This window comes from Pelecanus crispus, chromosome 6 (genome assembly GCF_030463565.1).
Source record: "Pelecanus crispus isolate bPelCri1 chromosome 6, bPelCri1.pri, whole genome shotgun sequence".
NCBI lineage: Eukaryota > Metazoa > Chordata > Aves > Pelecaniformes > Pelecanidae > Pelecanus > Pelecanus crispus.
In genome coordinates this window covers 45,437,153-45,461,678 of record NC_134648.1, presented here as the reverse complement: position 1 = coordinate 45,461,678, position 24,526 = coordinate 45,437,153, and the positions used below count along the sequence as shown (strand labels likewise).

General features: G+C 36.7%; 1 protein-coding gene across 6 annotated transcripts in view; it reads left to right on the top strand.

Annotated features, from left to right (window-relative positions):
* Nucleotides 1-24,526, top strand: part of RALGAPA1 (Ral GTPase activating protein catalytic subunit alpha 1) — a 133,280-nt gene that overhangs the window by 44,503 nt on the left and 64,251 nt on the right. For 5 of the 6 annotated variants that reach the window (XM_075712980.1, XM_075712982.1, XM_075712983.1 and 2 more), the window contains 12 exons: nt 3,227-3,394; nt 6,722-6,846; nt 9,084-9,300; nt 10,428-10,604; nt 14,027-14,179; nt 15,725-15,918; nt 16,043-16,141; nt 16,256-16,411; nt 17,873-18,001; nt 18,991-19,116; nt 20,354-20,412; nt 24,139-24,247. In XM_075712980.1, coding sequence (XP_075569095.1) covers nt 3,227-3,394; nt 6,722-6,846; nt 9,084-9,300; nt 10,428-10,604; nt 14,027-14,179; nt 15,725-15,918; nt 16,043-16,141; nt 16,256-16,411; nt 17,873-18,001; nt 18,991-19,116; nt 20,354-20,412; nt 24,139-24,247 — 1,712 coding nt within the window. Of the gene's footprint in view, nt 1-3,226; nt 4,796-6,721; nt 6,847-9,083; nt 9,301-10,427; nt 10,605-14,026; nt 14,180-15,724; nt 15,919-16,042; nt 16,142-16,255; nt 16,412-17,872; nt 18,002-18,990; nt 19,117-20,353; nt 20,413-24,138; nt 24,248-24,526 lie in introns of all 6 variants that reach the window. The other variant, XM_075712977.1, reaches the window with a different exon arrangement.

Here is a 24,526-nt window from a genome sequence, read left to right as displayed (position 1 = left end):
TACTCAGTAATCGAGATGAAATACAAAGTCATAATTGTAATGTCAACATGGCTGTAATTATTCTTTAATCCCAGAAACTCACAGAATTAGTGTGTTCGAAATGAAAGCTCAGAAGCAAAACATGTTATTTTTTCTCCACTTTCTGAACTAGCTTTCCACTATGAAATATAATCCTGTCCCAACGTTACATGGGAATCTTCTGCTTGCGCTCATGCTGTCTTGCCAGGATGTGTCTCTGCATGAGTTGCTATTTTAGCGTATCTGTCTCCCACTTGATGCTGAAAAACTACCTTTTCTTTCTGCCTTCTAGCAGAAAAAGGAGAGGTAAGGATGATTTAAGGAAACTTGTGATTGGGTGAGATTGGCTTGAAGTACCCATTTCAATCTCTTCCTCAGTGTAACATATTAGGAGCCAGGCCAGCGTTTTTCCTAAGTACGTGAGGTGTGTCAGATACACAGCCTTCTGGCGCACAATTGCAATGTAGTTAGTGAAAACTCCTTAGGAATTGCTGGTGTCCCAGATTGACTGTATACATGTATGCGAGGGTGAGCCCTGGTTGTGAAGGAGCTGTTCGTTTGGGTTTTTAAACATTGTCTATATTTTCAGTGCTGATATTGCAATAACAGTATATTCTTCATTTCCTTAATTTCTTCCTCTGTTCTACAAAACAGAAATCTCTATTGGCACAAGCACTACATGTTTGTTTGAAAACGTTTGTGTACTTGTATGTGCTAGTCATGCATACGTAAGCACCTAAAATTAATACTGGATCAACACTGAAATAAATCCAGCTGAATTTATTTCAATGTGTGGAGCTGCTTGGCGTGCATTTGGAGTTCTCCATCCAGTAATTTTTAACATCCTAGAAAATCATAATCACTGCATGTGTGCGCAGTGTGCAACCCTCAGGCTGCTGCTTTAGATAAGCTTGAGTTTATAAAAGGTATGAAAGATGCATATTGAGGGCTCAAGATGAGATCGGTGTATCATAGTTACATATATTAATCTCATATATAACATTAGCATACATATTTTTGGCTGAGTCCTATGGTCCTTTCTTTGCAGCTGTAAGAAATAGCTTTGAGACTATGTAAGCATAACCTGTGTTAATCTCTGCCTAAGTCAACAGAGAATTTGAAATAACAGTTCCAACTAGAGAGAGACACCATTCATTTCAGAGCGTGTTAATTCATATAGTTAGTAATAAGTTGAACAACAACAATGACAACAAATTTGTTGATTATCAAAGCTGAAGAGAGAGGAAAGGGATAATAAATTGTGCCGTATATGATGATTTTCAGTTCACGTTTATTTTCTGAAACAGCTTGGTTGTCTACTCTCTTTTTCCAATATAAACCTCTCTATTTCCTGTCTAGTGGCTTCTTTACAGTTCAGTAAACTTTGTATCAGGCCAAACTTTAATTTTCAAATTTTAACTTTCTGAAAAATTGAGCGTGGAAATACCACTTTTCATTTTCTTCCAACACATACATTTAGTGGAGTACAGAGGTATCTCATTCCTCCGGTTCATATGCTTTGCTCAGAAGGAAAATGTGAGAAAATTTGGTTCCAGCTCTAACATTCTCAGAAAAGTATGAGCACTTTAAAACAGGTTTTTAAGGTGACTTCAGATTATTATTATTACTGAAATAAGTGTAGAGATCCATGAAGTAATAATTTGAGATATTTATTTCAATAAATAACACATCAGCATTAGGGGAGGGAAAGGGGCTTAAATTTTGTGCTGATTTTAAGTAAATTCACCTTTGCAGTCCTGAAGATAAACTCTCTAAATAGAACAACAAGGTAAGTCTGTTAATTGTGGCAAGTAACTCTTGTTGGTGTTCATTTAAGTTATTTATTGTTATTCCTGACTTTAAAAGCATATCTACAACTTTTTAAGTGGTAGGTAGTAAAAAATAAATCTGGGAAATAAGAGATTCTGTCAAAAAGAAATCGACAGAAAATTGAGAAAGCTGTTTTTACTGTACTGTTCAAGCACCTGTTGTGTAAAAAGACTGCAAGGGATAGCTCAAATTCTTGCAATTGATGGATTGTCTGTAAAAGATACTCAGTCTTGCCTACATCGGTGATTTGATAGTATGTAGTGTTCCTATAACATATCAGGAAATCTGTAGAGGAGTGTGAAGGTTCTTTATTTTGGTGGATGATGTGAAGTGAGCTGAAGATAATTCTGTACAATTCCTAGGTGATCCATGTTGGAACTGCAGCTTTCATTACAGTTGACTAGGATTTGTACTGATGCTAACATATTAGCAGTCTCAACAGAGACAAGGAATCACTGATGTAAATGGTCGTAACAAATGTTCTGGTCTTTTCATAAACAAAAGTGGTTTTACTCTAATGTTAACTGTTGTGAGGCTGCAGGATGTTTTTCAGTAGCAGAGTCCTTAATTTGGTAATTCTCATAAATGCCACATTTGCTTGAGTAAAATTAGAAGAAGAGGGGGGAAATAAGCCTCCACTTAGTATTTAGTTTTGCATTTTGAAGATGAGAGGCAAAGCATCCTTTTAGGGAAAAAGGGTATATCTTTAAGTTACCCATTATGTATAGGCATCTTTTCTGTATAGGGCCAGCTCTTCCCTGTCATTTAAAAGCTTTAGTCTTTAGGTATACACTATATTACATATGCCATAATATTCATAATTGTATGGTAGTATTCTTTCTGATATTTCAGTAATTTATATATATTGACACAAGTTATGAAAAAAGTAATAGTTTGCCACTTCAATAGACACCTCTAATTTTCCAGAAACTCACTTGTTCTCTTTGGAGTTGTGCATTTTTCTGAAGATGTAAATTCCATGAAGGGTACTACTGTTAAGCTAATTTGTATTCCAGGTAGCCATTTCCTGAATAAGCTAGCTGGAATAATATTGGTTGAATTATTGAACTTATTGGCACAGCCCTAGCTTTAACTGTATTTCCAAACGTTCCATGGTCTCACTGTTTGTTCTCATGCATGTTAACATTTAAAACTGTGTTCTGATGGTCTAACTCATTTATATTACATTCTGTACTGGATATTATGTGCGTGTGTTTTTAACACTCTAGTACTGGAAAAAATATTTTTGTTGTACTTAAGAAAACAAGGCTCTGGACTTTCCTGGCTTTTAAAGTCACGTAATTAGGATGTAGTGGTAAATAGATATTGTCTCTGTATGTAAATTTTAGTGCATGTTACATATACTTTTTTCCTCCAGACATTGACGATGCTCAAATTCTTCCACGTCCACCTCGAGTCAGACATTTTTCACAGAGTGAGGATGCTCCAAGTGAAGTTTTTGGTGCATTAAATGAGGAACAGCCACTGCCACGAAGCAGCAGCACCTCTGACATCCTGGAACCTTTTGCAGTTGAACGAGCCAAAGGTGCAGTTCCTGTCATTGACAGTTCATCCCATCATGCTCCAAGCTTACAGAGTTCCACTGAGACCTCTTCAATGCATAGATCCACTGAAAGCCATATCACTGATACAAATAGCAGAGAGTCCTCCTTGGAAGTTGGGGATAGTATTTATGACCATCTTTGTCATTTAATAGGGCCGGTAGAATTTGCAAACACAGCCTTTGAACAAAGCCAGTATGTTGACCTTGAAGGTGAAGATGATCTCCTTTCCTCTCTGAGAGAATATCTTAAAGAAAAAGAAGAACTTTGCGGTAACTTTGAGATAGATAAATGTGAGGCTTCTGCTCACGAAGTTGATACATCAGTAAATAGGAATGATAGATTACCACTGGATGGATTAGAAAATAGAGATCAGACCGGTCAATGCACGAATAGCATCACTGTTGCAGAAAGAGCCGATAACACAGAGCTGCACCTAGAACAAAACCAAAGTGGCTTTATAAGTAATATTGCACCTACTCAAGTAGACATTTTTACAAGAAATCAAGCGCTTGATAAAGCCAGACAGTTAAATATCGATAAACAATATGAAAGCGTGTTCGATCATGGGTCAAGTAGTCCTAGCAACAAAGAAGGGAAGAGATACCTGTACAGGCAAGCAGCCACTGAAGCTGATGTAGATTTAGCTGTGGAAGCAGCGGTAGCTGAAAAGCATAAAAGTTCCCAGGTTAACGAAAAAGTAACCAACTCACGTGTTACGCATGCAAAGAAAATCCTTCCTAAAGCACAAGTTAACCCTCAAATGCCTCACATCACAGGCACAAGCAAACTGTCACCAACTAAAAGGAGTATATCTGAAACCGTAACTCATAGGGCCAAAATCATGAAAATAACGACTAAAAAAAGAAATAGCGTTCATGTTACTTTTAGGCCATCTACAGAATCTGTTCAATTTTACAATCCTCTTGAGAGCAAAGAGGCCGCTTGGAAAGCAAGACTTCGTAAACTCAGTGGCTTCAGTAGTAGTGGTAGTGGTAGCAGCAACAGCAGTACCAGTGCAAGCACCAGCTCATCAGCTGTCCCGGAGCTGGTTAGACCTGGAATGTATAGACCTCTAGATGCGATCAATGCTGCTTCAGCTGGCAGCAAGCAAGTTAAGGAATCTACAGAAACTCAAGCAGCCATGTTGCAAAAAGAAGGTATTGCAGTTAACCAGTTCCATAATCGTAGTGCCTTTAGAGCATCAGGTCAGGAGTCAGCGCAACAGCAGGGCTCCCTGGGTGGTGTTTATAAAACTGTTGTACATGCTCTTTCGAAGCCGAAGGCAAATGTTTCCCCACAGAGGCAGAACAGAATGCCAGCAGAGGCTCCACTGAGGGATCTGTACAGTCATGTAATGGGCTATTTTGGAAGGAAAGCTGCAGGTGAGCAGTAACAGTGTGCAGAGCGCAAAAGGAGAAAGGCAGCACCAGTTTGGCTTAATGCAACTGAAGCAAGCTCTGATAAGCAATCAAAAGGCTTTGGGATGATCACTGCTTTCCCTGTTTGGTTATGCATGCGCCTACAGCCAGCTGATTTTTCTCCCAGCATAAGTTACTTTTAATTACTTTAAATTACTAATTTCCCTTTTCAAGATATTTAGTTGAACCTCTTTGCTGCTGAAGACCATCCGGTTAGGGAAGAGGAAGAAACAGTAAATGACCTAATAAAGGATTGAGCCTTGACAGTTTTGAATTTTCATCTACCATGCAGAGCCTTAAAATTCAGCCTACTGAATGATTGGCATATGCCTATTTTATCAGAATGTGCTATTCCACTCTGAGTGTAGTTTGTTTGTCAGAAGGACCTGGCTCTCAACCAGCTAGGTTGAACTAATTCTATTTCTGGTTCATTTAGTGTGTTTTCTTCTTCCTCCTCCTCTTCCTCCTTTTCCTCCTCCAAAACAAAAAAGCCCCTCAAATTTACATTTGGAGGCCAGTTTAGATAACTTTTAAAAAATAGTCTTAAACAGAAACCTATGACTGGAATGATTTAATTACGACAGTTCTCTGTGAGTCTAATCATAAGGTTTTGTTTGAATGTTTTTCAAAACATGCTGTAGGCCTTTCTGTATTCATCCATCAAAATGGATGCAGTTACATCTTGGCAACATCTTTCATTGCTTTCTTTTCTTGGAATCATGGATGTTCATGAAGGTCTCATGATAGTCCTTCTCTTGCTAACTGTGAGACCTCTGTGGACTGATCAAAAAAGAAGGCTGTCACTCTAATATCCATTGTCTTAGTTCACATCTTAAATAACCTTAAATGAACAATAAATTAACTTTCAGCAGTAATGTAGGTTTTCTTTTTTCCCATCGTTATGCTGGCATGATTAACAGAGGATTCTATAATGCATCCTGCCTGCATCAAGATGTTAATGCCACCTGAGGGCAGTCTTTGTAAGCATAGCACCATGAGAGCGTGACTGTCATGGGTCTCAAAAAAGCAATTTGCTTCTCTGCAGAATCTAGACTTCTGAAAAAGAGATCTCTAGAAAGCACTAATTTTACAAGTACATTTTATTTGAAATCTGTAACGTTTAACAGAGCCTCAATATTAGAATAAACTACACTCTGGTCTCATGGGAGACGACACTGAGGGAAAAATTCTTATAGAGAAAGCATGAACTGGAATAGCTTGAAGATTTTAAAGGTGAAGATCATGAAGTCAGGTGTAACAGCCACAGTTAAATATGAACAGTATAGTGATATCAAAAATGTAACACTGATAAATGAGTGAACTTAATTAATTGTTCATAACCATTGATTATCCAGAGTTTGAATTTTCATTCCATGTACTAGCATGTAATTTTCTTACATAAGATTTTCTTTGCACTATTTATACTAACTGTATACGGTGCCACATTGACATTTGTCATTAGTACATATTACAACCTAGTTTACGTTTTCTACTACGTTGCTCTTCATTAGAAATGCAATGAAGAAGGAGCTTGTAGGAATCATATAAAATTTTTAGGATTTAGGACTTATTTTTTGTGATATGGAGGAAGAATATATGCTGTATCCTTAAAGCAAGCATTAACAACTTTGAGTAGTGCTTACCTATAAGCTTCTTGCTCTTAAAGGTGGTACTGGAAATCGACTAACCCCTGCTTAGTGGGAAGAAGAAGCCGTACTAATTCTTAAAGTAGAATCTGCTTTAAAAGAAGGAAATTCTTAAAATGCATGTTTGGCAATTTGGGGTTTTATTACTTCTGTTAATTAGCAGGGTTTTTTTCATTTTTTACCTTTTGTTTTGAAACTGTCTTGATGTGTTCTTTACTATATGCAGTTGTTCATTTGCTTTTAGCTAATAGAGAGGACATGAGTCAAAAGCTGCACCCTATTGATAGTGATATTGGCAGTAGCAATACAAATGTTCCTGACCTCATGGATGAATTTATAGCTGAGAGACTCCGCAGTGGTAGTGCACTGGTAAGCCTTTAAACTTCCTGCATTTCAATATATAAGTCTGCATGTATGCGTGAACTCATCAGTGATGTTATAAATCAGTTCACTAAAACATATTTCTCTGGATTTTATGAATCAGAAAGAATAAAGAATATCACTTAATTATTCCTTGCCTTTGACATAGGTTCATGCCATTTTATACCATTTGTGTTTTCATATCTATTAAATCTTCATTGTGGAAGCAGTGCAGAAGTTGCTGTCAGATGAATAGTCTTATTGAATTGAATGGCCTTAAATACACCTGTAAAGATCTTTGTACACAGACACTTTCAGAATAATAGTTTATATGATAAATTTGCAGTCCTCAGTGTGGTATGTAGTTAGGTACCATGCTGTAGTATGGTACTGTTCTCTACAGTTATAGTCAGTGCAACAGACTATGAAACTACACTGTTATATGTTTTTCCTTCATTTTTTTTATTTCACTTACAAGTGTTGAATGGTTACTTGTAAATAGTTCTCTGCTAATTGACCCAACTTTTCATATGCTTTCTTCCTACACTTTTCCAGAAGTGTCATGTTGTTTGGAATGTCATTCATAAAGAGAAATTTTAATCAATTTTAAGTCAAGAATTTCTGGTTACTGTTGAATGCTTACTGAGCAAGACAGCTGATTTGAAGAGATAATGTTTTATTAACCAGCAACGAAAGGGGAAATACTAAAAAAAATTGTTGCAAATGAAGAACAGAATGGGTAACAATTTAAATGTAGCGTTTCAAAGTTGTTCAATTCTTTTTTCTGCTTAGACTTTTTTAAGATTTTTTTTTTAAGAAGGTCATTTTAAGACATGCTCCTTTAGAAAGTCATCAACAAGTAGTTTCATTGTTGCTAGTAAGGGGCAGAAGAAGATTCTTCAAAGCGATTAGAAAAATTTCTTTATTTATCATCATCTTTTATAAATGACAAGAGGGGACCTATAGAGTTTGTCCAAATGTACGCTTTTTTCTCTTTTGTATTGAACTCATGTTTATGAAACTTGATTGTTGGTGCAAAGTGTTGTTGTTAGTAAGTCTTGAGTTACAAGACAAAAATACTAAATTGAAGTTATAAAAAAATGTTAACTTAGTCTGCAAATTAATAAAGCAGAATTCATCACAGCTGGCCACAGAAGAAGAGAGAAGGAGAGTGAATACTATTTGTTTTCACATAGATGGGCAAGAATATTGATTATTAATAGTTCAGACAAGAGAATTGATACTTTCCTTAGGTAGCAAAAACCAGCCAAGATAAGTTTGAATAAATATTTTGAAACTGCCACTGATTTTGTGATCTAGCACACAAAAATAGATATGCCTTCTTAAAACAGAGTACCAACTTACTAAGATTAGTTTTAGGTTGTTATTATCTATTGAATGCTAAAACCTTGTATCATGAAAAGCTTGTCAGTCTGAGTAAGTCTCTAGTTAGTAGTAGGGTAGTAAAAGAATAGAGAAGTGACTGGGCCTAGTGTAAAAGGAAGTCATCTTCAGTCTCGTAATGCATAAAGATTTCAAGCTGTTTCATAAAATGGCTTTTCTGCTTTTATCTCTTTTCCCTCTCAAGCAAACAGTCCTATCTGTGGAAAAAAATGGCTTAAAGAAAGACTCCAAGTAGAACACCACCTTACTTTTACATGAGTGACTCTATATGCCTTATTTCTGCTATATGCTGTCTTTGGTGTCCAAGTCAATACAAAGGTTTTGGCTTAATCATAAGAAAATCAATGGATGAATTAGTAAATTCATTTGCTTGTGGTGTACATTAAATTTTTGCTTATAGCATGGTAGCCTATAGGCCAGAAAACACAAAATTCCTTGACATTTTTTTCTGCTTGTGTCTGGAACCCAGGTTAACAAGTTTTCTTTAGTAATTTAGACATAATCTGGAGATAATAGACTTTTTTACTATTTTTCTCTCTTAAGTCTTACCTAATACGTGTGTGGCACATGCTAGTCTGAATCCTAGCCTTTTAAGGTGCCCAAAAATTCATTGTGCACATAAAATTTGTATTTATGAAATTCTGTGACTGCATGGATTCTGCTGCCTGTCTGGGGTTTTGGAAAGTCTTGGCTATGTATGTAGTATGATGACAATTTCTGGTTTAGGTCCTTATGAGCTATTGGTTACATTCTGACATTTGCAAATGTGGGATTGCTTTTTCCATTTTATGTAAATAAGCCATCCAAGATTGTAAGATAATTTATGTCTCTTCAATGTTTAGAATGTGACAAGAAGAGGAAGCAGTCCTGGCAGCCTGGAAGTTCCTAAAGACCTTCCTGATATATTGAACAAACAGAACCAAATGCGTCCTATAGATGACCCAGGCGTGCCTTCCGAGTGGACATCACCTGCCAGCGCGGGCAGCAGTGACCTCATCAGTTCAGATAGCCACTCTGACTCTTTCAGCGCCTTCCAGTATGATGGCCGCAAATTTGAAAGCAAGTATATTTTTCCAAAAGTAGTAGTATTTCTGATTGATTGCTTGCAAATTTCTCTTTTTTTTTTTTTTTTTTTTTTTTTACGTTACATGCTAGCAGTCTTCTGTAAAAACAGCTTATTTTCATTTCCCATTGAAATCATTAGCAAGTTAATGGAGCAAGCAGAGTTCTTGAGAGAGGCTATAATGTTATAGTATACTAAGCAAAACAGCACTGGAATACTACTGTGCAAAAAGCAGAACAACAGTGAACAGAAGTTAGAAAGCAATATTGTCTTCTCCCTGGAGCGTATCAGTCTGTTTTGCAGAAAATATAAAAATGAAAGGTTACTTATTTTGGAAGTTTTTTTAATTCTTTTGAAAACATTTAGGCAAAATTTAAAGAAGGGCTTCTGATACTGTTACAGCGGTCTTTGTGTAGCTGTAGATTAGTCAAGTATAATATCATGGTAAAATTAGTATGCTTTGTTTAATAACATAATGCTTTTCATTCATTTCATTTGTCTATTCCCACTTTGGTTCAACAGAAGGTGTCATTCTGCTTGCTAGGAATTATGACTTCATGTATTGTGTAAGAAAAAAATAATGTTTATATGGCAGAATTTATTGAAGAAATTACAATTTTTAGATACATAGATGTTATGCAACTAAGTGATGTTATTTAAACCTACATTTCAGCATGACATTTTGTCTTTACTATTGAAAAAAACATTTGTTAGAATATCATTTGCCATAATATTTTTAATTTGAAGTTAGTGCTTTAACACCCAACTTGGATATTTCTTCCAGCTTGTGAATTTTGCAAATAAATTCTTTAATGTATGTTTCCATTATTTTTACTTTATTCCCATGTAGGTGCACTTGCAGCAACTAAGCAGAATACAGGACATGCAATAGGCAAGTCTTCTCCAGAAGTACAGTCACAGTTTTGCGACAGAAATGAGAATATTCATAATAGTCAATTACTTTCTCCTGTTGCATTTTATGTAAATTTTGCAACAGTGTGTTAGTAACGTAGGAGATGCACATACAAGTTTTACATGGAGGATTTTGGAGGTGCTGGGCTTTTGGTTTTTATATTAGTGGTGTTTTTAGGTTGTAAGTTAATACAGTGCTTTCGTCATACAGATTTCAGCTTTGGCACTGAGGCAGGGACACCAGCTTCCACTGACGTTGATGCAATTTCAGGACAGCAACAGAGTGCCGAGGAGCAAGAAGTGGCCAGTCTAACTACACTCCACATAGATTCGGAAACAAGTAGTCTCAATCAGCAACCATTGTCTGCTGAAGCTGCAACTATTACTGGTAAAGTAGTTAAAAAAAAAACTCTAAAAAAAGCACATTTATTTCAGAAATTTTCCACCCATCCTGAAGAATGCAAGTTCCAGCTTCTGCGATGAGTCTGTATTCTACATAAGATGGTTCTCGGATTTCAGTTATTTTTTGATTGCTATTGAAAAGTAATGTGCAAAATAACATAAGTGGAAACCCCTTGTCTGACTTAGTTACCCATATGATCCTTGGCTTGGTGCTAAATGTATTTTAAACCCTTCATGAGAAATTCTATACAATTACCAGGGAGAAAACTCTTACCATATAATGTACGCTAGATCTCTTACAAGTGTCCTTCTATTATTCGTAGTCAAATAGCTAATTTTCAGGAAAGGGTTTTTCCTTGGAGGGCTTTGACAGTGCTCTTTCAAACCACTGTATCACACTGAAGTATCATGGGATTCTTTTATATACATCCATCTTATCCACTCTCTATATTGTCTCTTGTGTAACTGGAAGCTTTTGATATGCAAAATGTTCGTTATTGTGCCATGCTAGATCAGTTTCCATTTGTGTAACTTAATTCTTTTTCTTTTAGTACTTTCCCCGTTGTTTTCATCAAAAAGTAAACAGCGTTTCACAGCCTTAGTTGATGAGCTTGAGGCTCCACCAGTGTACTTTGCAACTGTTTCTTGAGAAAGAGAGGTAGAATGGCCATTAGGTTAGCAACAACCAAGTGATGCAGTTAACCCAAATTGAATGGGCTCCTTTCTGAAAGAGAGAATCTCCCTCTCTGAGGAGTATTTGGAAGAACAGTCTCTTGCCAGGTTTTGTAAATGAGAAGTAAGGATGTCCATAGTTATTTTCATACTCCTTGTTCCGTAACTGTTACGCACTCCCATTCCTGTTACAACCCTGGGAACAAGTACCTATTTATCTGTGAAAGCTTATACCTACATACAGTGTCTTGTTCTCTGTGAGAAATCAAACTCTGCGTTTTCAGAGATATTGAAAGACATCTTTACTTCCCCTGCTACAATTTTCACTTTCTAGAATTGCCTTTCTGCTGAAAGAAGCATGGTATTAGCTTTCTTGGACATGGTTGTTCAGCTTGTTCAACAATGTTCAGCTTGACTTTTGTTCTCTTCATTTTTCTCTTTGCTATGTGCTTGTTGAAAGTCCTTGCAGAAAATCTGTTCTTTTTCTGTTTGTTTGTTTTTATATGTTAATAATTTCATTACTGTTTGGTATTTTTGTCCAAGTCTGCAGTATAATTGAATTGGTAAGATTGCAACTAATGACTGAGCTGTCCATTGAGAGATTCTGTGGCTGTCTCTTCTTGTTGTTTGGACCACTGTTTTAGAGAGGCAGCTTTTGTGTGTCACATGCATTTAGCTGGGTTTCCTGAGGAAGCAAGACTTGTGCAATTACACTGTCTGTCTCTGTCTCTGACTGTTCCACGCCCCCAACAATGTTGGAGCCCATTGTTTAATTTCTGCTAAATTGACGTATAGGGAGAAAACAGAAAGACATTATTTTCTTTGAAATTTTATGAAAGATAGGCAGCTATCTAGTGAAAATTGCATGTATGCAGAGTCCCGTGACAGGGAGGCTGCAATGTGAATTCACTGTATTAGATACCAGCAAATCCACGCAGAAACTCAACCTCAAAACACACTTCTAAGAAATGAATTTTCAGTGGTTCTGCTGCTCAGAAAATGACTTGTTGCTAAATAGTTCTGCTTTGAAGGTTTTTGGAAGGAAAATTTCTTCTTGGCATATATAGGCATATATATATATGTGCATTATTTCATATTCTTAGCAAATGATTGAGTTTACTATTGATTGCTGTTTACGAGTCCTAGAACAAGTTGCACCCATAGTATTCTCTGTCAAATCTGGATCCACGGATGCTGGAGTATCTTTTAGGGCTTCTTAGAAGAATCCAGTAGTTCAGCAAGTTTTCCATAATTATTTCTGGCCATTCTGTTCCATCATATGAAGGTCTCTTTCTCTACTTCCCTCCCCCCCGCCTGCCTCTTTCTCTCCCTTTCCTTCACTCTCTGTCCCTCCCTCTCCGTCCCTCTCTATTCCACCCCTGCCCACCCTCGCTCTTTCTGTTGGTCTGCTTTCATCCATCCCCGCTTAATGAGCAGAATGGAAGAGAAGTAGGAAAAGATTTCTTTGAACCTCTTTTAAGTGTGTATTTTACATTATCTTTGTGAGCATGTGGAAAACAATTGATCAGTAGTGAGAGGAGAGTGTCATTACCTGTTGAGTGAAACAGTAGTCTGTGTGTGAAGCAGTAGTGTCCATCTCTCTTGCACAGAACTGTTGATTTAAATTGATGGTAAAAGCTTCATTGCCTTTGCCATTTAAAGCAGAGGCCTTTGCAGTTCCACAATGTAATTAAGTTTGTTTACCACAATTTCTGTTCTGATAACACTGACATTTTCTGTCAAGTTCTTTAGACAATTTGTTCTCTTTACAAGAAAAAACACTTCCCAGCCAGTTTTTTAAAAGACTGACTGTCCCTAAAGTTCAGTTTCTCTCTAATACTGAACTTCACACATAATATATTTGGGTCCCAGTTACGTGTATCTAAGAGTTAAAATAGGTTTGAATTCTTCTGTTTTAACATGTGCTGATGTGTAGGGAAGTATGTGGTGAATATCTGTTCTCTTTTTTCCTGCCATCTGACTGTTCTGACTGAACTCAGCTTTTTATAAGGATCGTTAGGCAAATTCAGGAAGTGAAACTAAGGTAGTGCAGAAGAAAAATACAAGTACCTACTCCCTCTCCACAGATCTCTCAGTAGATCAACCAAATAGTTGCCTAGAGAGGTTGCTGAGGGGTGATGGTGGAAAAATGCCTTTGCAGCACTGCCATTCAAACACTTGTATTTCCCTGTCTTAGAGGAAATAACATTCCTCTAACTATACAGAACTTTGCCTCCATATGGATTTTCTCAGCCCAATGAGCAGGTAAACATCAAATATTGTCAGTTACTGGTTTAAGCTTTCATATTTTGTAAATTAACTTGCATGCATCCATAAACCTGGAAAAGCAGATGTTCCAGGAAAATTTCTGCTTAAACACTTTGCCGGAGAGAAATTTAGGTGAGGGAATGTGGAGAGAAATTTGACTGGTTCAGAACACTGAAAGTGCTGCAGAACAAACACATTTAAAATTATTTGGACCTAAAATAGAGCTCTGTTAATCCATTTACCTATCTGATTTTTATGTTAATCTCTCAGCTTTCCTGCATGTAATTTGTTTTCTTTCAGAGCACCATTCACAGGGAGATCTGCTTACAGTTTTTATATCTTTTCTTGGCCCAATTTGATATATAAAAGTAGCTCAGTTTTCTTTTAATGCTATGTTTAGACAACATTTCAGTAGCTCAAGAAAATAGAAAAGGCTTTTAAGGTAACTGTTAAAAATTGCATTTGCAGGCTCTGAAAGTGCTTCTCCAATCCAATCTGCTCTTGGATCCCGATCACAGACACCCTCTCCTGCCACTCTTCATGCAGATCATATTGAGCAGAAGGATCTGCAGCTGGATGAGAAGCTCCACCACTCTGTTTTACAGACGCCAGATGACCTAGGCAATATCTGGAATAGAAAATATAAAATCTGTTCTTTCTTTCTTTCGAATGCAATAGAGTGAAGTAGCTAGTATCACCTTACTTGTAAACAATCATGTACAAGGCTATTTCATCTGCACTTTTTAAAATATTTAATTGCAGCAATTTCCTTTAAAAGCAAACAAAACCCTTTTGCATTTTGTCTTGCATTTCACTGGAATTATTAGCAGTGGGTTAATAGTCCGCACATTTGTAATTGTTCTTTTTGATGCTTAGAGTCGTGGCAGCTTAATCTAGTATGTCATCCTGCCACGGCCTGTGTTATCGTTGATGTACATAATAAGACATAATTTTAAAGTAATGTTATAATTTCTCCTTGGAAGGTTGGTTCTTTTCCCTTTCGTATTTAAACAAATTTATAATTACTTCAACTATCTCAGCTATTGAATTCTAGGTTACATTCACTTTGTAAATACGAAGTTCCCATTTCTCCCATATTTGGCCTCATGGAAACAGGAGAGTGTCTGATGTATATTTCAGACCCTTTTCCTATAAGTAGCATACTGATGGGCAGAAATATCATCATTTTGCTTTGTACTTTGAAATCTACGGCCTAGAAACCATTAGTGTCTCTACCACAGTGGTCCAGATCTTCAAAAGAAGAGGCTATGTGATTAGGCTGAATTCAGATTTAACTTTGATTTTGTATGACTGTGGGAGCTGTGAGATTTTCAGAAGATCTCAGCAAATTCTGGTGCTGCGGTGTTTTGAAAATCCGTCTGAGAGGGGCGGAAAGGAGATTCTGGATGCTTGCTGCTTTAAAACTGTGGCTCGTTAGCTAGTTTAGGGTGGCTGTTTTGCTAGTTAAGCGTGAGCTGAGTAGACTTTAGTCATCATAATCTATCGAAGTTTTCTTTGTATGGACAAATTAGATTAATCATCTTCCACCTAAAAAAAACAATGTTCATTTGTATAACACTGGTGTGTAGAGAGCGCTAGATGAGAGTTAGGCTGTGGTGCTAGGTTACTGAATGTTGCCTCTCCACTCATACAAAGTTACTGCTTAAAGAATAGTATCCAGAGACAAGTTTACTCTCACCTTTCTCTTCAATTTGCAATAAAATACATTCCTAGTAGATTCTGAGGAAAATCATCTTTCTGTTTTATTGGGAAGAATGTAATGTTGAAATGTAATTTTACTTTGAAACAGGCAAGTGGAGCTCTGGAGATTCATTGACTCCAAAGAATGTAAAACAGCACTTACAAAAGGAGTGGCCTTACTAGGTCCATCAGATCCTTATTAGGGCTTCAGTAGTGACCCTAAATGTTATTTATGGAAAGAATATAAGAAACAGGACAATTCTTCCTCTACAGAGTTTGATAATAGACATACAGTTAAACATATCCAGTGTTGAGGTGGCTGAATGGGTAAGAGATATCTTACTCTAAAGCCTGATGGTTTTTTTTTCCTTTTGGTTTTAAGAAAACTATGTATGTAATAGTTGTATCAGAACTTTTCTTTTTCTGGAGAGGTAGGTCTCACTATACTTTTTTATTCCATTACAGAAACTAGTGAATTCCCCTCAGAATGTTGCAGCGTGATGGCTGGGGGAACACTTACCGGATGGCACGCAGATGTTGCTACTGTGATGTGGAGGCGAATGCTAGGAATTTTGGGAGATGTCAACAGCATCATGGATCCAGAGATTCATGCCCAGGTTTTTGATTACCTGTGTGAACTGTGGCAGAATCTGGCCAAGGTAAAAGAACTGAACCTCTTCTCCAACCTGACCTGATAGGGCAGGATTTTCAGAAAGAAAAAACCACCACCTCATATATTTCCTGTAAATATTTATCTTTTTGTTTTGTTTTTAATAACTGCAGATAAGAGACAATCTTGGTATTTCAACAGATAACCTAACTTCACCATCTCCGCCAGTTTTAATTCCTCCACTGAGAATTCTAACACCATGGTTGTTCAAGGTAAATTTGAGCACTAAGCAGTGAAACATGCTCAGAAAAGTTCATGTAGGTGTAGAAGAGTGTTTAATGTTTTTTTTTTATTTATGAATAATAAATATTGTTCTAAAACTGTAGGCAACAATGCTGACTGATAAATACAAACAAGGAAAGCTACATGCTTATAAACTCATTTGTAAGACAATGAAGCGAAGACAAGATGTTTCTCCAAACAGGGATTTTTTAACTCATTTCTACAATATAATGCACTGTGGACTTCTTCATGTTGATCAAGTAAGTTTAATTACGAAATTCAGGTTAATATAAATATTATAACTAAAAATAAAATTGTTTTATCAAAAATACTGAATGGATTTTCAGCTGAGTAATTTAACTTTGTCTTTGAAAACAGTTATGTGACTGATACTTTTTCTAAACTTTGATAAATGGCCCTCATGTTCTTAGTTGTAATCAGAAATGCTCTTTTTGTAGTCCATTTCAAGCAAATATGAGGGCAGAAAAGGGACTTTTTCATTTTTTACTGATTGTATGTTACAGATTGAAGCATACAAGAAAGAGAAGGAAGCAGATCTCTCTAAGGTCTACTGTTCTTCTTACTTGCTCCCTGATGCAAGAGTTTAGCTAGTGGGAAACTAAATTGTGCTCACTGCATTGGAGTAGTTTATTTCTACAGCAAGTATAGGAACCAGCAAACTGAGAGATACTGAGTGTTTCTAATCAGTGGGATTAGGTCTTTTTCATAGGTTTTAATATGAAGAAGTCTGAAAATAGTGTATAGCTTAAACACTTTTTAAAGGCTTGCATCAGAAGTTGGTTTTGTGAACTTTTTTGAGGAGCAGTTAGAGGCATAGGGAGATCAAAGGTTCGAACAACCCTGCTTTCATTAACTGGGCAAAATAGAACTAGTCCAAAGTTATTCCGCAGATGGCTATGGATAGGACAGATCTCCAGTTTTTGTCCTCTAACAACCAGTTTACCCTGCTTTTCTTGCTGGATTGCAGATCTTCCTATAACATATTGCCATTTAGCTGGATATCACTACTATTGGAGAATTATTCAAAGGAGGAAAAGAGTTATTTTTTTGCCTGTGAACTTGGGATGTTTTTCAATAATTAAAACATTTTATACTTTTTCCAGTTCTCTTTGAAGAAATTGCATCATGTACATTAATTTTAAAAAACTGCCTCGCTAAGTCTACAAGAATGTAATATGCTGTGTTGAATAAATATATACCAGAAATGTTATAAAACACCTTATTGTAATTCTTTCTTTATTTTTTGGTTCCATATGGATATATGTAAGAGGCTAATACCTTTTTTAAAAGTTATAGTCAGGTGATACTTGTTGGAGAGGATTAAGCATGTAATTAAAAAGGTATAATAGCTGGTTATCTCACTACATCTCTTATGTACATATTTAAATGAATGGGTAATCATTTATAGAACTCTTAAAAGCTAAATGTAAATGAATATAAGATGTGACCTGGTACCAACCTCGTACAATAGTGTCCAAGGTTAAATTGATCTATAAAGTATGCCACAGTTTATTTACATTAATATGAGTATACTTAAGGAATTTATCTTTTTATGCTACTCTTTGCTCAGTAATGAGTGTCTTAATTTGCTTTCTTGTGTTTTTACTTTCTACCTTTGGTAAATACCTGCCTTTTTTTCATTCACTGTTCATCTTGTTGATACTCTTCTTTTCCTTTTTTTCCCTTTTCCGTCATGCAAGGATATTGTCAATACAATCATCAAGCACTGCTCTCCTCAGTTCTTTTCACTTGGTTTGCCTGGTGCTACCATGCTTATTATGGATTTCATTGTAGCAGCAGGAAGAGTGGCTGCTTCTTCTTTCCTCAATGTAAGTATTCATCAGTTAATTCTCATTTATGTGCGAGTGGAAAGGATTTGAGAGAAAACTGAGTATTTTTCCTTGACTAGGGTGTTAACTTGACCCCAGAATTCAGTGTAATGGTTAGCAAATACAGATACTGTCAGTGGTTTATTCTAGAACACTACACATGTAAGTCCTTTCCAGAAAATATGTGAAGAATGCAAAAATTACTGTTGAAGGAGAGAATATTCCTTTACTTCAGAGTTCTCAGAATTGTGACTGCCATTTATCTATGCTTTAAAATGTTTTAAAATAAATGTCCATTTTGACTGTGCCTTCATTTTAAAAGTATATTGATTCCTCCAGATCTCTGCCGTGCAATGACTTTGATGATCAGGCTTGAGAACTCGAATCTGCTAGTGTTTGCACTATTTGGATGTATTTCTGATACTGTTACCCAGCCAACTTCAGCCTTATATAGTAACACTGATATGATTACCTAGGTGTTGTTGGCCTTGCATGACTGTACTTCCTCAAAGGTCCACAATACTCCCCTCCACTTGTCTGTGAATTTTGACTGTTTCTCACGTCATTCCCCCTTTAACCAGCTGTGAAATCCAGCCTGGCTCAAGGTACTATCTGAAGTCTCTGTCAGCTTCCTACAGTTACCTGCCATGTCTGGCAATGCCTCACATCATGTCCAGTAGTTTTCCGCATCCTGTTCAATTAGCTGAACCTAAGATCCAAGCCTAATTAGCGCCACGGTCATTTGTCTGTAGTCCTAACAATTCCTCTGCTTCCTTTTGACCGCCTTGGAAAATGGGAACATGGGGTATGCATGATTAGCAGTCTGTGGGGCTGTGGTCTCGGTTTGCTCAGCTCTACAGAATTTGGAGAAGGAGCAAGGAAGTAGCTGTGTAGAGTTTCAGCTATTGTTCTCTTTTAAGGCAGCTAGAAATATCAGCTTCCTGATTGCAGTAAGAATATATATTTCTCCCCACCTTTTTTTCTTTTAGGCACCCAGAGTTGAAGCACAAGTTCTTTTAGGATCTCTAGTCTGTTTTCCCAATTTATATCATGAACTACCAGCTCTTCACCCAAACATTCCTGACATTGCTGTGTCTCAGTTTACGGATGTTAAGGTAGGAATTTTAAGAATATTTGGATGGTATTCAGCTACCAAGTATATGTTTAATATGGTGGTGTTCCAGGAAATAATGAACTAAAACTTTAAGAGTCTAAAATTTTTCAGAAATCATTTCAAGTAAATTATAAGGCTCAAGATCCCATAAAATCTTGTCAAACTTTATACTACTAAACATACTTTATACTTGCTATTGCCTTAATAATAAAGTGTTTTCTTATGTTTGTAAAAGAAAACAATGTGTTATCTCACCTTTTCAAGCCTACTCTCATTATGGCTATTTGCAGTCTCACAGATTTAATCAGCTGAGGAGGAGAAGATTGAGAGGTTCAAGCTACATTATTTCATTTATTGAGAATTCGCAGCTGGTGAAATCTGCCCATGTTCTAGGAGCTTTAGAAAACCTCTGTACATCAATATGTTCTTTTAGACAAAAAGCAAAGATTAATGGAGACCTTACCCTCTCTGTTATGATAGAGTTGGGTAGTGTGCCAGTATACTGAAACCAGGCAGAGCTCAGTTCGTGTGTTTAATTGCTGTATGTGTGTCGGATATGATTACTGTGTCTAAGAAAGGCTCCCCATAAGTTTCCAGACTGTTTCAATCGAGAGAGACGTGATGGCTTGGAAGCTGCTTTACACCTTGCTCCCTTTTGGGAACTTATTCTGAATTCCTTCTTTCTCATTCTTATTGCCTAATAGCTGTTTACTGAGCTTTATTGAGAGCAACCTACAGCTTTATGGATATTTCATTGCAGTTAAGTCAGAATTCTTGACATCATTCTTAAGGCACTGTAGACACTTGTTCTGAAACTACTTCCAAGGACTTTTTAAATCAATATAATTTTGTAGGGGAGAAAAATTTCTTGTTTAAACCTCAAAGTAATAGATACTTTCTGTAATACCCTTCAGGGCTATTCACAGAAGCTAGCTTTAGGGAGACTTTTTTTTACCCTTGATATTTTATGGAAATGTATTGGCAAGAATTGCATAAATGGTTAATCAGCAGAAATTAGGACAGTAACCTCTGGGATATTCTTGGGGTAGCACAATAATGAGCATCTGGGGCAGACTAGAAGCTTGGAGGTAGTGGTAAGCAAACAATCCATCTGACCACAAACCTAGAGACTCAGCTAAGCAACATGCCTCTGTGTGCTATAATAAAATTCTAATTTTCTGACGCTTCATGTTGTGGAGTTACTGGTAAATCAGTGAATATTTTCCTCTTTGTTTTAGGAACTCATAATTAAAACTGTGTTAAGTTCAGCAAGAGAGGAGCCATCTGGTCCTGCACGGTAGGTCATACAAAAAGAGCTTCTAAATTAATGGATTCTTTTCTTTATTATTCTCTTTTGGGTTGGATATATTGAAGAGCTTAAAGTAATAGTTTGCATGTGTTTTGTTCATGGTTTTCTTTACCACTGTCAAAACTGTGCTCTACCACATGAATGTGAATTGTTTGCTCTGTTATTATCCCTGTTTACAGATACTTTTGTCAGACCACATGTTGGTCTATCCCAGTATCCTTTCTCTGATAGCGGCTGATAGAAAAGGGTGTTAATGTGGGTAAGAATATAAGCTCTGTGCTCTCCCAGTTTACCCTGGTGTTAAGCTCAGGGATTTTCTGTACTAGAGAGGCATTTTTGAGTTTGATCAAGGACAAGATTACTTAAGAGGGAGGTATGGTTATTTTTTAATAGACCACATGATTTTATTTGAAAAACAGCAATAATCCAAGGTACATGAGCCTTTCTTTACAGTATGGAAAAGAAGCAAAGATATTGAGCTAAGCATTAAACTGGGAATGATTGCTCTGATGCTTAAACCTAAGCATCTTCATCAAATAGAGAACTTCAAAGAAGATAGTTATGAGTTTTCTTTTCTGTTTCTTAATTTGCTTAGGACTTTGTCCCTCCTTACCCATCCTCTGAAGCTTTCAGTTAGAGAGTCCTGTGTATGGGATTGGAACAGAAATCTGTAATGCCTACCAAGGAAGGGCACACTTGTGTGCCTTGCCTGTTTGGGCGGAGTGTCTATATACGCTCAACTAATAAATTGTTACTTAATAAATGCAAGATACTAGAACCACATGCCTGAAAAATGTTACTGGAAAGATCAGTTCATTGAACCTTAAAATGTTTTGCTGGAAAACAAAGACCAATTTTCGTCAGCGCACTTACCTGTTCTTCACTTGAGCTGGTAATCTCTCTCAGCACAGGGGTAGGAAGGAATGTTCTGAGATAATTTTCATTTTTCATGTTCTTTTACAAAACTGAGTTCTAAAAAGCATAACACTTTGCTTTTGAAAAAAGTGATTTAAAACCATTTGGTTCAGAACATTATTACTAATCCTGTGGCACTGAAGCACACAGCGTTAATGTCCTCAGTTCTGGCAGTGTGGCTGGGAAGAGGAAGGGAACATCCTGCCTGTCCCCATATCCGGTCTGTCTGCGAGGGTGTGTGTATAGGAACAGAGGCACATGTGCAATCCCAACCTTTCAGACAGCTGAGTTATGCTACCCCAAAATGCAAAGTTGGACCACTGTGTGTAATAAGATTAAATGAAGATTAAAAAGGAATAGGTTCCCAGTGTCTCTTTGGGTTGCCTCTGCCACTCTCCTCCTCCTGGGAGAGAGATGGGTGTGTCTTCATTGTGGGGATAATGATGTTCCCACAGCTTCTGAAGTTTGACTGCCTCACTCCTCAGTGGCAGTTTATCCACTGTCTCTTTTGGGAATAACCTCTCTGATACCATTGGCTTCACAGCAGTACAGAATTCACCTGGGTTACTATCAGAGGTCATATTTGGGATCTGCATTATGATTTTGCCATGTCAGCTCAGCCACTGGTAGAGGCTTAATTGTCTTTGCAGTTTCCTAGGAGAGAACTTACATTTCTTGGAACTTAGGTACATAGCTTTGTATATCTCTAGCAAGTCTGAGTGCTGTTATTGTTACCCAAGCTATAAATCTCTATTCCTTATCTCTTCCACAGAGGGTTGATGTTTTACATTTCATTACATACTTGACCCAACTGAGCTTCAGGGAAGTCAGTTATCTGAAATATATTCTACTCTCAGATCTCCATCTATAAAGATTAATAACTGTATTAATCAAATTCCTCTCCTGCTGCTGACAGTATGAAAAAGAAGTGATAGGTTGATGAACTCGGTGTTCATCTCTTCCTCTGCTTGTGCTGTTAAGGCTGTGATTCTTCAGTAACAACATTGTAGCCACGTAACTACACAGTTTTTCAGAGACTACTCTGAATAATGATAGCGAAACTGGTGTTCTTGGTAGAAACCTCACAGACTCCTGGATATTTTGCACATCAGTATGTCATCAGATATGGAATGGATCTCAGTAGCATGAAGAAAACCTTAAATAGTAGCACGGACTTAGAGCTGTCTCCTCTTCTGTATGCTAAAGGTTTATTTTCTGAGTCAGCTTACACAAACTGTCTATATTTTATTGTTAAATCTATCCTATGTTCTTACTTTCTTTTGTTCAAAAAGGATTGAAACACATACTGTGGAAATAGCAGAAGTGTAAATTGGGAAGGGACCAAGAGTACTTCTGTAAGCTCTCCCTCCTCCAGTCCTGGAGTATGTTTAAAACATTCCTGGCAGTAGCTTGCCTAAAGGGCAAATTCCTGAAAATTTTCTCAAAGAAGAAAGTTACAAAGATCTTAGACAGACCATTCCAATACTTAATGTAATTTTTACAGTCAGGTTGTTTTTATGACCAGTGTATAGGAGAAATCTTTTCTACTGGAAATTAAACTCTTCAGTGACTTAACTGCACATTAGGTTTTTTTATAATTTCCTTCCTTAGTTGTGATCTGGACTCAGTACACCCTTCAACTTTTCTTCCATATGTAATATTCCCCAAAGCTGTTAATGATCTTTGTCACTTTTTTCCTAGACTCCCTCAAGCTTGTCTTAAGTCTTAAATTCTATTAATCAAAACGTAATGGAGGCAGTCTTGCAATTGAGATTTTAGTGACGTGTAAAAAACAGGGTGGTTTGACATCTTATTCACACTATCACGTAGAATTAATTCCAAGATGTATTTTTGCTACCTGTTAGCAGTTTCATGATTCTGCGTAGCCTTGAAATCCTTTTTCTGCAGCACAGGCTTCATAGCCACTTCTGTTTCTGTTCTAGCATATGATTTTTCCCTCCCAGATGTAATGCTTTGCAGTTCCCATAACCAGCTTTCATCTTGTCAATTGTGGACTGCTCTCCAATTTTATCCAGAGGATTTTGAATTCTGAAGTTGTTTCCAAAATATTTGCAGCCTGTGTTTTTGAAGATAATTACTAATGATTCAGAGATTGCTTAAGCTAGCTCCATAACATTTCCAAACAAATTTCATCCATCTCTGCTGATTTGAACACATCTATCTAAATACTCTTTACCTTTACGCTTCTTTTCCATTTCCTGATTTTAAATGAAGAAACAACAAAAAAAATTGAAGTATTTAATGACAATATGTATACTGTCTCTAGCATTCATTTACCCCTCCTCTATTCATCTTTGTTTATTGTCAGTCTAAAAAAATGTAAATGTCTATGAACAAATAACATTCCCTTCTCTTGTTTCTGTGTCCCAGAAGCTCTAAACAAATATGAGCAAACTCTCATGTTGGGGAGGAGGAACCCACCACAAGAATTTTTACTTTGTCTTAAGAAAATATCTATGAAATTCCCATACATTGATTTTAGGTAGTATTTTTAATCCAAAAAGCACATAGAGGTGCAGGAGTTGTTGATGTCTTCTGGATTTTTCAGTTGCTCAGAAGGGTGCTTCCTTTGTCCTTTCCTGTTGGTTCACCAGGGTACTTGGGATTTCTTTCTCATTTTTAAATAAGTTACAGCATTATAAAGTTTTTTTGTGTAGTTCTTTTTGAAATATTAAAACCATATTTATTAGATTTTAGCAAGACATATCATGAATCACAAAAATTGCACGTTCTTGTAGCATGTTTCTCAACAACTTGTCCTCCAACATTGTTTTGCAGATGTGTTGCTCTTTGCAGCCTCGGTATTTGGATCTGTGAGGAGCTAGTTCATGAATCACATCATCCTCAGATCAAGGAAGCATTGAATGTGATTTGTGTTTCTTTAAAGGTGAGACATTAACACTTCTACAGTGTATATTGCCTTTACGTGAAAGATACTTTGCCTTTTTAAAGTCATGATCGCATTTTAGCATCCGTACTTCACCGTCTCATTTTCAATCCTTACAAAAGACTGAATTCAGTTTAACTGGTGAATGTCTGAACTCTGTTGAGAGAGACCTTTACCCTTATTTAAGTTTGGAGGAAATGGTGTGCTGGGAAATAAGATAATGGGTCCCTATCTTAATATATATCATTAGCCACTTCACTCTAACTTCTTACCCGTTGG